The sequence below is a fragment of the Lipotes vexillifer genome, unplaced genomic scaffold (assembly GCF_000442215.2).
Source record: "Lipotes vexillifer unplaced genomic scaffold, Lipotes_vexillifer_v1.1 scaffold195, whole genome shotgun sequence".
Classification (NCBI taxonomy): domain Eukaryota; kingdom Metazoa; phylum Chordata; class Mammalia; order Artiodactyla; family Lipotidae; genus Lipotes; species Lipotes vexillifer.
The window spans coordinates 1,607,766-1,625,631 of record NW_006799532.1 but is presented as its reverse complement, the minus strand read 5'-3'; the positions used below and the strand labels follow the sequence as shown (position 1 = coordinate 1,625,631).

General features: G+C 35.3%; 1 protein-coding gene across 1 annotated transcript in view; it reads left to right on the top strand.

Moving 5' to 3' along the window:
- Positions 1-17,866, top strand: part of DCC (DCC netrin 1 receptor) — a 1,189,680-nt gene that overhangs the window by 545,158 nt on the left and 626,656 nt on the right. Inside the window, 2 exon segments of the mRNA XM_007471661.1 lie at positions 7,432-7,582; positions 8,802-8,938. Coding sequence (XP_007471723.1) covers positions 7,432-7,582; positions 8,802-8,938 — 288 coding nt within the window.

Below are 17,866 nucleotides of genomic sequence, written 5' to 3'. Positions count from 1 at the left end.
CTTGAAAGGACCATCAGCAGGAAAACTGTAGCTATTCAGACTTGAGTACTAGTTAGATGTTTTCCCAAAAATGAATGAAGTGAGGCAGTCAGTGCAAGGAAAATAGTATTTGCTCCCAAGGATGAAGTTCATGCTTTTAAGACAAAATTAGAAATTTGGAAATCTTGTATCTGCCACGGGGATCTTGACAGCTTTGCAGTATTAAAAGGCCTTTCTGATGGGATTGGTGGTGAGAGTAACAAATGAGATTTTGTGATACTGTATAATGAAATGTGTCAACATTTGGAAGATATGTCCCATTCAGTGTACCATTCCAAATGACCATTGATTGATGTGACTAAATTAAGCGTGGGCAAGATAGACCAAGGGATTTTTATATAACATAACACAAAATGTTTATTGATATGGTGTCAGATTTCACATTACAACTAACTTTCAGGAAACTACTTATTGAGTTTTGGTGCAGTCTTAAAAGATAAAATCTACAGTTCTCTGAAAAGGCTATTAAAAATACACCTCCCTTTTCCAACTACATATCTATTTGAGGTCAGATTATTTTCATGTAATTCATCCAAATCAGCGTATCAGAACAAAGCGAATGCAGAAAGTGACACAATCTAGTTATTTTCCTTTAAGACACATTAAAAATGTACAGAAATAAAAGGTACTACTAATAATTTTATTTTGGAAAGTATAGTTATTTTTTTAAATACTATTTTTGGTGAGGTGTGAATATTTAATATAAATATTTTAATCTCTGTTTTGATTTTTAATATGGTAACTGTTTATAGCTATAACTGACATAAACAAAAGCTCTTTGTGTGCCTCAATAATTTGTAAGAATACAAATGGTTCCTGAGACCAAACAGGTTGAGATCCACTGTTTACATTATTCATTTTCCTGATGATTGTAGATCAGTCCTCTCTAACTTAGATAATAGATTAAGCCAAAGTAGGCCAAATTTACTATTTAAAAAGTTAGGAAGGAAGGAGGAAGGGAGGAAAGGAGAAAAGGTGGAAGGAAAAAAGAAAGAAAAGCATAAGTAAAAGCAGCATGTTGCCATAAGGTGTTGCTAGAATTTAATGCGATCTGTGTATGTCAAAGATCTGCATCACTGTAATGACTGCTTTCTCTTTATTTATGTACCACCCTCTTCCTCTGTGCGGAGGATTAGCTGTACCTCTACTAGCATGACAATGAGATCAGATCAGAGAATCAGGCTAACATTTACCTCCCAACAGGAAAAAGCTAAACTGGGTTTTAGTCCAAGCAAATCATGACTGCTTGTAATCCATTTAGAAAACATAGTTGTGACAGTGTGTGCATTCACTTCCGTGAGCATCATATGAAAGAGGTCTGCTTTTGAAATTTTTAATATAAAAATTTACATTAGAAGAAAAGTCATTTTTTTCTGGTTTGATTTTAAAACTATTGCCAAATATGTTTCCTAGAATCCACCCTTGCATATCCCTCCCGTCTTTTAATTGTAAAACATATTACACATGCATAAAAGTATATGAAACATATGTCAGTTTGAAGAATAAAAATAAAATGACCATTTGTGTACCTACCACAGATTTATGAAATAGAACATTTCAGACTGGTATTATATGCCATTTCCTTGATGAAATCATGTTTATTATTTTACTGGATTTTTTTTCATATTCATATTAGCTGAGTAACTCCATTTGGTTCTGAATAATCAGTGGCCATGTAGCAAGAACAAAAATTATTTTTATGAATAATTACTAATTCCATCATAGTTCAATTAAAATCAATTTAGTCAACAAAGGTCATGACCTAGAATCTTAAGTTCACTCCCCCCAGGGCTTTTTCATCTATATTATTATGGAGCCTGGAGGGAGAATTTTCATTTGCTCTTCAATATTTGCCTTGTGTTTTAGTCATTAGCTTTTATAATTTCTTTGTTTCTTGTATAATTTCCATCCACTTTGCAACACCAGAGTTTAAAATAACTCTTTACTCTAAAATAATATATGTTCTTTTTAAAAAAATTTAGAAAACACAGAAAAATCCAAAGATGGAAATAAAAACTACCCACAATTTTATCATACAAATGTAACCTTGGCAATAGTATCTCTGTCCTCCCCATTTTAAAACTTAAATACATTTTCTTGATGTTCTTCTAAAAAAATAAAATCACACTATAATGGAGAAAAATAAGGGATACATCAAGATTAATCATGTTTCTTTAAATAGCCAGAATCACCCTAATAGTGAAAAAAAAAAAAAAACAAACAGAAACCAAAGGCCAAACTAAAAATAACAGCAACCAAAAAGGTTACTTGGTATTTTAAATATTTTAAATAGCTGGGATGGATTAGTTTTGTTTTCATTCATGTGTATATTTCAGTTATCTATTGCTTACAACAAACCACTCCAAAATGTAGTGACTTAAATTTTTATCTCTTATAGTTCTGCAGTTTATCTCAGCTGTTCCTCTGCTGGTTTCACTTTGATTCACTCGGGCATATTTGACCAAGGTGGGAGTGTTAAGACGGCCTCACTCTCATGTCTGTCAGTTGGTGCTGGTTTTGGCTGCGAAACTCAGTCATCCTCCACGTGCCTTCTCATCCTCCAGTTGGCTAGACCAACATGGTCGTTTCATAAAGACCCATGGCAGAAACTTGTATGGCTTCTTGAAGCCTTGTGTCCAGAACTCATCAGTATAATTCCCAACACATTCTGTTGGTCAAAGCAAGACACGGGGCCAGGCCAGATTTAAATCATAGGAAAGTAGAACCTCAACTCTGAACTGAAGGAGCTCAAACAATTTGTGATCATATTGAATCTGTCACAATGTTGTGAAACATATGAACTATTTACTATTAAAGACCATTTCCATTAGCTTTTGGGGGGAACTTCCATAATATTAGAATTTATTAGATTGGATAATTACAGAGAAATATCTTTGGAGAAATGGAACCAGATTTCTCTGCCAAAAACTGACATTTCCATATGTATGATCAGGGTGACACATATGATCAGGTTCCAATGTCTATGGAGGAGCAAAGATAATAAACGTATAACTGAATGGACCAGGTTGAGATTGAAGTAATCTAGAATATATATGCTCTGTCTAAAAATAGCAGATGCTTCTTCCCTGGCACTGTGCCAAGTGATGCCTAAACTATTAATATTGTAAGATACAGACAAAATCCCACCATTTTGTATATATCAATAAGCTGATTCTAAAATTTACGTGGAAAGACAAGAGAATCAGAATAGTGAATACAATACTAAAGAAGGAAGTCAGAGGATTCACACTGTCTGACGGTAACTCATAAAGCTGCAATAGTCAAGATATTGTTATATTGTCAAAGTAATAGGGAAATAGATCAATGGAACAATCAGAGCTCTCAGAAATAGACCCACAGAAATATAGTCAACCAATCTAGACACAGGCCTTATACCTTTCATTAAAAATACCCCACAAAATCTCCAGTTGGATGATAGACTTAAACATAAAGCACAAAACTATTAAGAAAAAACTTCTAAAATACAGGAAAAAATCTAGGTGATCTTAGGTTTGACAATGAAGTTTTAGATACATTGCCTATAAAATAATGCATGAAAGTTGGACCTTGGGAAAATTAGTACTTCTTGCTCCGTAAACGATAATGTTATGAGAATAAGTTGGACTTTGTGAAAATTAGTACTTTTTGCTCTGTAAAAGACTATGCTAAGAGAATAACAAGCCACAGACTGAGAAAGTATTTGCAAAGTACACATTTGGATAAAGGACTTGTATCCAAAATATACGACACATGCTTGAATTTCAGCAGTAAGAAAACAAACCAATTTAAAAAATTGGCAAAAGATCTTAACAGACACCTGAGCAAGATACATAGATAGAAACTAAGCATATGAAATGTGCTCAATGTCTTAGGTCATTGGAAAATTACAAGTTAAAACAACTATAAGATTCAACTGAATATCTGTTAATGTGGCTAAAACCAAAAAAAAAAAAAAAAATGGCCACAGTAAATGCTTATGAGGATGGACAACAGGAACACTCATGCATTGCTGATAAGAATGTAAAATTGCAGAACCACTTTGGAAGAGAGTTGGGGAGTTTCTTAGAAAGATAAACATAGTTTTACCATATAATCTAGTAATCATGCTCCAAGGTATTTACTGAATTAAGTTGTAAAGTTCTGTCTAGAAAAAAATCTGCGCATGGACATTTATAGCAGATTGTTCATAGTTACCAAACCTGGAAGCACTCAAGGTGTCTTTCAATAGGTGAATGAATAAAGAAACTTTGGTACAATAGAAAAATATCCAGCAATAAAAATAAATAAGCTATCAAACTACAAAAAGACATGGAGGAACCCCAAATGCATAATTGCTAGGTGAAAGAAATCAATCTGAAAAGTCTATATACTATATAATTCCAACTATATGATATTCTGGAAAAGGCTCTACTATAGGAATAGTAAAACCACCGGTGATTGCTCGTAGTTTGAGATGTAGGTGGTGGGGAAGAGATGAATAAGTGAAGCTCAGGGGATTTTTTTAGGGTGGCAGAACTATTCTGTATGCTACAGTAATATTAGATATATGATGTTATGCATTGACAAAATCCATAGAACTAGACAACACAAAGAGTGAACCTTAAGCTACACTATGGACTTGAGTTAATAATAATGTATCAATATCACTTTATTCATTGTAACAACTGTACCACACTAATGTAAGGTGTTAATAGTAGGAGAAACTCAATGCCAGGGATGGGGAAACTAGTATGTAGGAACTCTGTACTATTCATTCATCTTTTGTAAATTAAAATAAAATATAAAAATATTTTTTTAAAAAATAACCATTTTGTGTTACATGATTTTCTGACAAAAGAAAATATAATTGAGTTGAAATTTTGGCTCTTTCATGGATGAATAAGTAGTATTACACATAGGTCCCAGGCAAATTTTCTTACAGCTAGAAGATAAAATTATATAGGTTTTATTTGATGTTTTCTATAATAATGTAGTGTTATACAGTATATGTAGCTGAAACATTTGATGAATAGGCCTCCATTATAAAGATAGCTATTTATTTATTTATTTATTTATTTATTTATTTATTTATTTATTTGCGTTCCGCGGGCCTCTCACTGTTGTGGCCTCTCCCGTTGTGGAGCCACAGGACGCGCAGGCCCAGCGGCCATGGCTCACGGGCCCAGCTGCTCCGCGGCATGTGGGATCTTCCTGGACCTGGGCACAAACCCGTGTCCCCTGCATCAGCAGGCAGACTCTCAACCACTGCACCACCAGGGGAGCCCAAGATAGCTATTTATTAATGCACATTTTGTGAACCTGTCCATTTCTGGGATTTTATTTTATTTTTTTAAATTTATTTTATTGAAGTGTAGTTGATTTACACTGTTAATTTCTGCTATAGAGCAAAGTGATTCAGTTATACATATATATATACATTATCTTTCATATTTTTTCCATTATGGTTTATCACAGGATATTGAATATAGTCCTCTGTACTATACAGCAGAACTTGTTGTTTGTCCATTCTATATATAATAGTTTGCATCTGCTAATCCCAAACTCCCAATCCATCCCTCCCACTTGGCAACCAGAAATCTGTTCTCTATGTCTGTGAGTCTGTTTCTGTTTTCTAGATAAGTTCATTTGTGTCATATTTTAGATTCTACATATAAGTGATATCATATGATATTTGTCTTTCTCTGTCTGACTTCACTTAGTATGATAATCTCTAGGTCCATCCATGTTGCTGCAATGGCATTATTTCATCCTACTTTATGGCTGAGTAGTATTCTATTATATATATGTACCACATCTTCTTTATCCATTCATCTGTCAGTGGAAATTTAGGTTGTTTTCCATGCCTTGGCTATTGTGAATAGTGCTGCTGTAAATGTATCTTTTTGAATTATACTTTTGTCTGGTTGTATGCCCAGGAGTGAGATTGCTGGATCATATGACAGCTCTATTTTTAGTTTTTTAAGGAACCTCCTTATTGTTCTCCATAGTGGCTGCACCAATTTACATTCCCACCAACAATGCAGGAGGGTTCCCTTTTCTCCACATCCGGGATTTCATTTTCCTTCAGAACATTTTCATTTGATTTGAAAAGTCACTTTCAGGAAAGGTTATTACACAAACTGGCAGCAATTTTGAAAAATTTTGAGACACTTTATCTACAATATTGGTTTAATAAAGATTAACACATTTTGAAAATTCTTTGAATATTTTCATTGTGAAGAATATTTATTTTTGTTGCTGTTATCAACCAGAAACAGATGTGACAAGACTGAGAAAGTGTGAATTTCTCTTTCTTCTCGCAGAGTATTTTAGCTGACAATTACTCTCCCAACTATTATTAACTGGAGAACTGGAATTCTTTTATTCATCTGTGATCAACCTGTGTGGACTTGGGTCCAACCAAGGAAGATTAACAGCAATGCTAAAACGTGTCCCAGGTCTTCTCCCACCTCTCTTCCTCTCTGATCACCCATGGCCCCCAGTAGGACCTAGTTAGATCTAACCTCCTTTGGCATTTCTTCAGCCACCCCAGTCCTGGTTTTGAAGATTTCTTTGCCTCATTTTCTTTGCTTCACGATTGCTTTGAGTTTGCAAAATGAAAGACTGTATGCTAATTCCATTTAACTCATTAAGTTGAAAACAGCCTAAATTAAACCTTCATAACTTATTGTTATAAAAAAACAAAGTTTTTGTTATAAAAAAAGAAACTTTTATTTTGAAAACAACAGATTTTTTTTTTTTTTTTTTTTTTTTTTTTTGCGGGTACGCGGGCCTCTCACTGTTGCGGCCTCTCCCGCTGCGGAGCACAGGCTCCAGACGCGCAGGCTCAGCGGCCATGGCTCACGGGCCCAGCCGCTTCGCGGCACGTGGGATCCTCCTGGACCGGGGCATGAACCCGTGTCCCCTGCATCGGCAGGCGGACTCTCAACCACTGCGCCACCAGGGAAGCCCAACAACAGATTTTTAACACAATTCTAACATGTTTTTCTAATCTTACTTCCCAAGCCACAGAAGCAATAAACAAAGCAGAAGGAGGTGGAATAGATATTAGTGGCAGGCACTCTGAAAATATCAAAAAGGTACTGATACTGTCTTGTTCTTTGATGACAAGTCAACAAGGACTGTAGCCCACACGAGTGACTTGTAGTCTCAAGCTTTTTCCCTTTGCCTTATACCATGATGTCAACAACAGATAAGACTATTCTAATATCCTAATCCTAGAAACTAGGCATGGAAAAACTTCTAGGAGTCTATTTTATTAGTTTCATTGGCATCTTTCCATGTTTCTTTCCTTCCTCTTCATCACAGTGTCTTGTTAGAAAAAAAAAAAAAAAAACAGTTCCAGATACATCATTTTTCATAAAAGATGTGACCCTATGCTTTTTTCCACAGACCCAGGACTGCATAGGCAACTGTATTTTCTGCAAAGACCATCAAATGTAGTAGCCATTGAAGGAAAAGATGCTATCCTGGAGTGTTGTGTTTCTGGCTATCCTCCCCCAAGTTTTACCTGGCTACGAGGAGAGGAAGTCATCCAACTCAGGTATTATAAATTTAGGACTTTTGTGAAGCATATGTTACTATTTATCTTTCTCTAATTTGATGTAAGTACCTAGTAATACTAGGGTTTTTGATAATAATTGAATATTCTTTCCACATTCCTTGGCATTAGACAGTATATAAAAGACACATACCCACTGGGATAAAGGAATGGGGAACAGAGTCAAAATCCATGAGATCGATTCTAAAAGGAAATTTAGAAAGTCAGTGTTGCTCTTGAGATGATCCTAACAACAGAGGCTTCAGCAAAGATACTTTGGAGGATCTCATCCCGAAGAAGTGGTGTAGAGAGTGAAATTCTTCTTAAGAAACCAACTTTCTGCATTCGAATGTACAGCATGCCATGATAGGGTCTGTGCAGGTTTTTTTTTTTTTTTTTTTTTTAGCTCTGATTATATCTCTCACCATCCTGGCTATAACAAATATTCAAGGTAAGACAGAAGAATTTGGCTGGCTTTAAATTACTGTACATTAATATTAAGGCATACTTAGAAAGTAAACTCTTAATAGAATGGAATACCGAGTCTGAAACATTCTGATGAGAATGGATTAGATTTCACTTAAGAAATTAATTTCATTGATTTTGAGATCTGGTGTTCTAAATAGAACATTTATATTCTATGGTAAGATAGGTTCATAGGCAATAAGTTTATCTTTAAGTTTCATCTACCTTAAGTGTTTATTTATATAACAACAATACATAGTATGGTATCACAATACTTCTGAGAATACTGAAATATGCAATAAATCCAGCTGGAGCTTCCGCATGTGAAGATGTGTTCTCTGAATATGGTCAGGCATGCACAGTGCACTATGACGTGACTCTGTACAAAGATTACTAAATCGGATGTCAGGATATAGGACGTGAACTTCCACTGTGGGTAATTACCTCTTTGGACTGGCGGTGCTCAAATCCAAAGTGAGCCAAATTATCTTTCCGTTTCTTTTCAGTACTAACATTAGTTCCAAGTTCAATCTGCTTCATTTCTTTGATCACAGCGCACAGTATTCCAAAGGGAGTGGTTTACCTTGAAGGGATTTTTGAACATAAATGCAGTGTTATCAAGCTCCCGTGAAATAGAGTTGTTTCTCCAGTTTTATAAATTGAGCTTTTGTGGAGTTCAGTTAAACCTTTGAATACCTTGCCTGATATAGATATATGTAAATCTACTCTCTAATGTCATATGTCTTCTGTCTTACAGGTCCAAGAAGTATTCTTTATTGGGTGGAAGCAACTTGCTTATCTCCAATGTGACAGATGATGACAGTGGAACTTACACCTGTGTTGTCACATATAAGAATGAGAATATTAGTGCCTCTGCAGAGCTCATGGTCTTGGGTAAGTTAACGGCTTGAGATGAGTTTACATTGTACCCTTCAATGTACAATGCTATAAATGCTTATAAATGCTTATCACCAAATTGCTTCCTATGTTTATTAGTGTGAAATTGCAAAGCCCCAATACTCCACACATATGCTTGCTCTACGTTGATTAATTGCACAGAGGTTAAATGTAGTATTTGAATACTCGCTCATTGATTAAAATCCAGATAGATCACTCTTAGTCTAATTATTCCCACTACATAACTGAAACTTAACAAAAATTATTATCTAAAAAAAGGGGTAAATAGCAAATGAGAGGTTCCAAAATATCTGGGGGAAATAAATGAAGAAGTGAATGAGAGACATTGTATAAAAAAATAGGTACTTGAGTAGAAAAGTTAAATGTCATTTGAGATGACAGGGTTTCTGACATTAAACTCAGATGTGTTGGTAAAATTGTTCAGTTAATATGGAAATGCTATAGATGTTATGTTGAAAGTGAACCATTAAAATCAAATACATCTAAAGAAAACCTGCATAGCAAGAATCTAATTTAAATAAATGTAAGTTCATTAAATTGAGTTAGGTAGGGTCACTATGTTATCACTGCAAATAAATAATTCTTATATGCGGTAGCTCCTCAGTCAAACAAAATGTTTTATTATCCACCAGGTTTCTTTTAGCCAGTTTCATTTGAATCATGTAGTTTAGAGAAAGTGCCTTAACATTTGAAAAATCAATTGATTTTTTCCTGTAACAACACCAAAAACTTGTTTATCAGCCTTTGAATTTTTTCCTCTGGAATAAATCTTTTTACCATTTAAAGAATCCAGGTAAAATCATAGGCTTCTTAAGAAGTTACTCAGTAAGGATGAAAAGGTGTGGTATACTGATTATACCTGCTAACCTATATCATAATATTATTATGCTGTCCATTTTGCTTTAAAGTTTACATTCTGCTTTAAAGTGTATTCAGAAAATGCTTTCATCTGGACACAGGGTAATAACATATACGATGAGTGAGGCAATGGAGTTGTTTGTTCTTTGATCAAACTGTAAATATTAAGCTGAGAATAGGCAAAGGACTCTAATTATTTGGTTTTAGAGGTAGCATTATTCTAACTAAAATATCAGCTAACTTTAAAATGGCAACAATTTAATTTACTCATTTTATATGGAAGTTTTTTTGTGAAACAAAGAACTTCTACATTTGTAACATCAAAGTACAGTAACAGAACAGCTACCATAGCAATAACCTTGTAATGTGTATTACTGATTGATTGTAAGGCAAATGTGGTTATGGAATGAGCTAGAATTTGTGGTGATCAGAGCTAAACCTCTAACTGCAAACGCCTGAGGTCTAATTTTATACCAAATTAATGCACATATTGAGACATGTAATGCTTCATTGATATCTAAATCAAATGTATATAAATACTGATTTCTGAGGATAAACTAGCCAAGAAATATGTGTATAGACGTACATATATGCACATATTTTGACATTCATGGCATCTTCCTCTGTGTGTTACTATGCACGTATGTATGTTCTCCAGGCCTTGATTGTTGAGCATTATCTTGTTTCAAAATTTTATTTTTTAAAAAAGCAAACACTAATTTATCCTTATATATTTTTGTCATTTATTTGCTTATATCCTGAGGAAATAAATCAAAGAAAAATTTATACTCTCACCAGCAATGCAAGAGTTTGCCCCTCACAAGGGTGCATTTTTCTATTATTTGCCTGTCTAACAATTTTATAAAATTGAGTCTTTTTGTTCTAATTTACATCCCTATAAAATTCAGATTATTTTTGTAGTTTTACTGGATATTTGCATTTTATATTTTGTGACTTACTGTCAATCTTTTTTTTTTTTTTTTTTTTTCTTGCGTTATGCGGGCCTCTCACTGTTGTGGCCTCTCCCATTGTGGAGCACAGGCTCTGGACGCGCAGGCTCAGCGGCCATGGCTCACAGGCCTAGCCGCTCTGCGGCATGTGGGATCTTCCCGAACCGGGGCATCGAACCCTGCATCGGCAGGTGGACTCTCAAGCACTGCGCCACCAGGGAAGCCCCTATCAATCTTTTTTGATCTTCATAAATTTATTGAAATAGTCATCTTTATCTGGTTTATTTGCAAGAATTCTTTATATAGGAGAACAGTAATAATGTTCTATATGCTCTGTGTGTGTGTATTTTGTTGTTGTTTTGGGTTTGGTTTGGCTTGGTTTTAAGTTTCATATAGGGTACCACATCTTTCTCTTTATGGCTGCTGGATTTGTTGCCTTTAGACTTCCATTTTTATTCTAAATGCACCATTCTATTTCTAAAAATCTAGTTACAGATTACATGTTGAATATGTAAATTAGAGGCATTATTAAATTTTAAATATAGAGCTGTGATTGTATCTTGGTTGTCCCCCTTCCTTCCTTCCTTTCTTTCTTGAATCCTCTTGGTAACTGCGTATACATTTTAAGGATTTCCCACAGACTTAATATGACTTATAACTATTGTAGAAGGCATGGTTTAATTTAGGATGTGGTTGTAACACTGTTTTAGCTATTCTGCCCTGGTTTTAAAATAAGTGTTGATATAGCAAAATCTTTGATATAGTCTTTGACTATCCTGATATAAGCTTAAGTTCATCCTGCAGGACTGAGTTCATATGGAAAATAGAATTTATTACTTTTTTTAAGGAAAAAATACCTTCATTATCAGTGTTACTTAAATTTGGTTTTCGTCATTTTTAAGAATTTAAGTGTAATTTAAATTCTTCATAAGATAAAATTCCACAAAAAAATCCAAGCTTGTGCTTTAATCATGGATTTTATCAGACTCTTGTTTTGCCTTTTAACTCATGGTTCTTTCTTGCACTTAGATTGCCTTTGAGTGTGAACTGGCATGAACTAACAGACTATTCAAGTAGGATATAATTTTATATACAACAAGATAAAGAGAAATTCTCTGGTCTTCCTCAAGAGTTTCAGAGTTAATGTCCGTTAAATATCATTTAAAGCATTTACATTCTAAAATGAAAATTGAAAGTTCCATAATATGTAAACCTATTGAAGAAATCTATATTAGATTAGATTAAGGACAACCTTGTCTGAAATAAATTAAATAAATGTATGGTTAATAATAACCATTTATATAATGTTTCTGACCTATAAGAATAACCATCAATACAGTAAGGGTAGACCTCTTTTGAGTACATGCATTGCACTGGGTTCCAGAAAGGCTACACAAAGGATTGAAGTCTGGCTTTATGCCCTTGCAATATAGTTACAAATTCATAGTCAGGTACCTTCAAGACTTCTGAGTAAGGTTTTTTTCCATACTGCATGTAAACATGGGATCGGTGAAGCTGTGAAGAGTTGATAGTCTCTGCTTTCGTAAAAGATAGAGCCTAAACCAATGGTGACAGGAGAACTGTGGAGATGAGGATCCAGAGGGAGGCTCTTTGAATACCGTTGCGAGCTTATATTTTGTTTAAATCACTAAAGCCATGATTATTTTTTTAAACTCTAGTTTTTAACAGGGATCTAAAGAATGGTATTCTGTCAATTCTTATTTTCAAAATGTCCAGATTTCTGGCTCAAGAGCTATAATCACCGTTTCTGAACATAAATACATCCTTTTCTCCATCTACCCGTACCCTCACGCACACCTCCCTGCACACATCAAGACAACACTTAATAAGCATTGAGGAGATTTACCACTGCCTTAGGTCTCAATTGATTCATTGTCCAAAGCAATGCAGAAATGCATATGTTAAAAAGGTATTTGATCTTTAATCAATAAATTGCTTGACCTTGGACAAAGCCTGTGCACCCTTGTCCATATGCACTCAGAAGGAGATGGGTGGAAAGTTCAGTCTTCAGTAAAAGCCATTAGGTCTAACATCAATGAGAAAATGAAAGTATTTTTGAATTTTCCAGAAAAGATTCTAGAATTTCTTTTAAAGCAGTCTGTAGCAATACAAGCAATATGCTGTTGAAAGTTGACCTTTGTGTGTAGGTTTTCTCAGTTATTTGCCTTAGGTTGGCTAGAAGTGTCACAAACTGGCTTTGTAGGACACAAATAATTCTGCTGGGTCGGTCTTTTACACATAATTGAAAACTTGAAGTGAAACCGAAGAGTTCATATCTTCCACCCGACAAGTGGCACGTGTTACTTCATGTGGTGTTTGAGTTTATGCTTCTCCCAAGTAAACACCTTTGAAAAGAAGTCCTTTGAGACAGGTATTACCCCTTCCTGATACTCCTCCTTGAGGTGGCTGGGATCCATGTGTAACCCTTTAGGAATGTGTTCAGAAGAGCTTTCTCTACTGACCTGAGCATATTCGCCTTATACAGATATGTTCTTTAAGCCTAATGGTGGTGGATTCAGAATATTAAATTATATTTCAAAATATGTAATATATATACATGTATATATACATATATACATATGTATATGTACATGCATACACATAATATACACATATTCTCTATTTCTAAGAAAATTTCTCTTCAAAATCTAGTCCCATATTCTCTCAAATGCTTATGGTTATCTCAACCATTAAATAATGTATTGATTTTGCAAATAATTAGATCATAGACAAAGCTATTCAGAAAGTTTTAGAAAAACCATCTTAAACGTGAGTTGAGAGCAGATTAAGATACATGGGGGAAGTTAAAGACCCCTGTTTAAAAAATATAATTCTGTAATGTCATGGGTTAGAAAATTCCACCGTAGTAGCTCACTTTCTTCTGAAAATGCTATTGGACAATAAAAGAGATGGCTGGGTGTATATACAATGAGCCAACCAATTACAGTTTCTAGTCCCAGGTAGACAACTGAGCCACAGTATTAGTAGTAAAGTAGCATCGAACTGCTGGGTGTCTCTTGTATACTCTTTCAAGTACTCTCTGGGCATAGAGAGACATATGACACAGATCCAGGCCTCAAAGACTAGTTAGGTAAACAGACAAGAAGTAGGCAATTACTGAAAAAGTCAAAGAACAGTTGGGAGAGAGGGAGGTGTGGGACCCTGAATAAAGATTTCAACAAAGATGAAAGAATGGGAGTTGGGGCTAGGACACTGGGAGGAGAGATGGAAGGAGAGCCTTCTGGGCAGGGGGAAGGAAGTGGGCAAAGGTTTAGGGATAAGCAAGGGATGGAGAAGGGGGAGTGGTTATGGGTACAGAGGGAATCTGATGGTGGAGTGGAAAAATGGTATAGATCCTGACTATGTTGCTAATGTGGTTAGATTTTTATCTTAAGGGTAATGGAGAGATACGGAAAGATTTTTGAGTTGTGGCTTACCAACTTTTCATCTTGTTTAGTTATCTAACTCTCTAATCCTCAGTCCCTTCTTTTGTAAAGAATGATAATTACTTCGTCATAGGATTTGATGACTACTTGGATATGAGAATTGGGAGAGAAGGGTTCCAGAATAGCAAGGCACAGATTTGGGTGCTCCGGGAAATAAAGAAATGTAAGATGCTCTTCCATCCCTCATAAGAAGCCTAGAGTGTAGTTGCAAAGATTAAGCAAAAACAAACTAAAATAAAATGCCACAAATATTGAAACATCCCATGTATTCTCTTCATAACCAGTTTTCCTCATCTATAAAATGTCCATAGCAACAACTGGTCCCTGCATAATTCTCACAAATTGTGGAGGAATCACATAATGATGTCCTAACAATACACAGAGATAGGTTTTTTTAGAAATTTAGAAATCTCTAAATTTAAATCTGAATTTAGATTTAGAAATATCTAGAAACATAGACAAAAAATTAGGTTTGTGGCACAAGGATGATATCCAAATTCATGAAGCATTTTATATTTTTTACTTTCCTCTGTGCCTCTATGGCCTGCTAGTCATTCTTTCTTCCCAGCTAGATTGTGAGAAACTTAAAAACCGATGCTGTGTCTTTTTTGTCTTGGCCACTCAAACTCTTGGTTTGTTCTCAGGCTCATCTGAGTTTTAAATATGTGAAATACAATTGAATGTGCATTGTACATAAAGTATCTGACTTTCTATCAAAATATTTCATAAGCTCTCCATCGAGACTCTTGTTTTTTTCCTACACCACTGTTATGCACTGAATTGTTTCCCCCAAATTTATATGTTGACTGTATTTGGAGAGAGGACCTTTCAGTAGGTAATTAAGGTAAATGAGGTCGTAAGGGTGGGGCCCTTATCCAATAGAAATGATGTCTTTATAAGAAGAGGAAGAGGAGATGGGGTGTGTTCAGGGTGGTATGGCAGTAGACCACCCTGTCCCTTCCAAACTCTGGAGCTTTCCCACACTGCCTCCCCCCCGCCACCTTTTAGATGCTTCCTGGCACCTGGTGTTTATTGAGTGCCCTCTGTGCCTGGTTCATTGCTGATTCCTGTGAGGCTTTATAAAAGAATGAGAGTGGGTCCGGCCATAGCTGTAGTCTTCTGACCCTGGTCTCCAGTCTCAGCAGCCCTGGGTTTGAAGTGATTACAGGCTGCCTGTGCCCTGGTCATTGGTAATGTGGACAGTGGAAAAGTTGCAAGGGTTGCAGGTTTCAGGGGATCCATACTGGTCCCTTTCCAAATAGGACAGCCTTCAGTGACTGTGGCAGTGACCAAGTATGAGACAGTGGAGGGAGTCAGGCTGCCATGCATTCACTGCCTAAGGCCTGAATCTGCCCCCCCCCCCACCATGACCCTGACACACCCCCTGTGGATGAGCATAAGGGTTTCCTGCCAGGTGGGCTGATCACGTGCTGGAAAAAATTTTTAAAAATAAAAAGAAGAGGAAGCAATGTCAGATCACTCTCTCAGCTCACACACACAGAAGAGACCATGAGAAGACACAGAGAAAAGCCATCATCTGTAAGCTACAGAAACAGGTCTCACCAGCAACCAACCCTGCTGGTACCTTGATCTTAGACTTCCAGCCTCCAGAGCTAAGAAAAAATAACTTTCTGTTGTCTAAGCCACACAGTCTGTGGTATTTTGTAATGTAAACCACAGACTAATACAACTACAAAAAGGGTGGTTGTTCTATGCATTAACCTGTTAATCTTGATCAGTTTTACAGAGACATGAGCTACAATGGAGAAGTATATTACTAACATTTCTTACATATTGTTAATATGGACAATCTTCAATTTCCAGGAGTGTTAAAAAAAAATCAACAAAAAAACCCAAAACTCCCTCTTACAATAGCAATTAATCAAAACCCATTTCTTCATTTATACAATTGATTTTATGTAGTTCTACTATCCTTATAATTTTAGTGTTTGCTTGTCTTATTTTTCTTCAATATCATCATCTTTTTATTTAGTAATTTTGAAGTATAAGGTACCACTTTAGATCCTATCATATTAAATTATCTGACCAAATTTTAATTATATATATATATATATATATATATTATTAACTATGAAAAAACTGTGTTTGTTTTCTAAATCGACTCTTAGGCATGCTCTATAAATTCACTTTACTACAACAAGCATGTAAATGTTGATACACACCATCAACTCTCAGATATGTCTAGTAAGGAAAGGAAAGGAAGGAAGGAAACATGATAATTAAAAATTGATATGGCTTTATTTTTTACATATGCTTTAGTTTTATAATTTTTTGTGAAACATATGTATCATTTGCTGCTACTTTCCCAGCATGGATAGTTGGCCAAGCAGAAAATTGACCCATCCATTTGTTTGGAGAGTAAGTGGCACATTCACCTGCCATTAAGGTGTTCAATCACCTCCTTTATAAACTCGCTGGTAGATCACCCATGTTGGGTTTTAGGCTTATGTTCTTAGCCATGAATGGAAAATAGTTACCCTAAAATATATTAGTTAATTAATATTTACTCTTTTATTACAATGTATAACTGTTTGAATGGAGTTCTTCTGAATTTACTGCTTCTGCCTAAGTAGCAGTCCTTAAATTTCATGTCTACCTATAATTGGCCTTTATTAGCAGTGACACCCCCCCTCACCCATATGCATTTAATGATCATAGTCATAAAAGCTGTGCCTTAGGTAAGTTTATATTGATTATCCTTCACAGGTAATTGCCAAATGGATCATACTGAAGTTAGTTAAGAGTTTTTCCATGTAGGGAGATGATCCCAAATGTAGGATACAAGTGCATAAAGTAAGGCAGAATTAAAATTTTAAAATTCATATATTAGCTGTTTCTTTCCATCACTGTGTTGATTACTTATCATAATTACTTTCCTCACCTGAGATCACCACTGTCAAGAGAGTATGCAAAAGTTCTATCCAAGATGATGTTTAGAAGATTCTGTGGAATGCATATAGGTATTAGAAGAAGAAAAGTGGTAAACTCAGGCTGTTAGTAATAAAATTATTTGATTACGACTGCAATTATACCCGCCTATGGAAATACTAGTTGGATTAGTGGTAGGATTTATTTATTTATTATACAGATATTTATGTGCAGGCCTACTATGTGGATCTCTACTCTCCTTCCCTCTTCCTTTGGAGAAAACAATTTGAACAGTGTTTTACATTTATCCTTGAGATGATTATGATCTAATTTTTTTTCTTTCTCGGACAGATAAGGAAGGAAGTAAAGGCCCCAGAGGGAAAGGCAAAGGCTGTGTACTAATTCAGAGCATTAAAAAAGGCAATCTAAGACTATGATTTTAATTAGCCCTAACAATCTCAGCAAGTTGAAGTGACCATCTGTGGTTTAGAAGAACTTCTGACAGTGGTAGAAAGCTGCCCAAAAGGGCATTTCATGCCAAACTTTTCCTGAAGTACCAGAAGTACACGTTAACTCTGTGATAGGACTTGAACTAAATTAAACAGGAGTGTTTTAATTAAAGTTAGCAAGAGTTAGCATCAATTGCGCTTGCCAATTTTTAAACACTAGGGAGGAAAGATGATGTTTCCTTATATACTTTCTAATTTTTTTTCTGACATTATTTGATATATCTAGGTAAA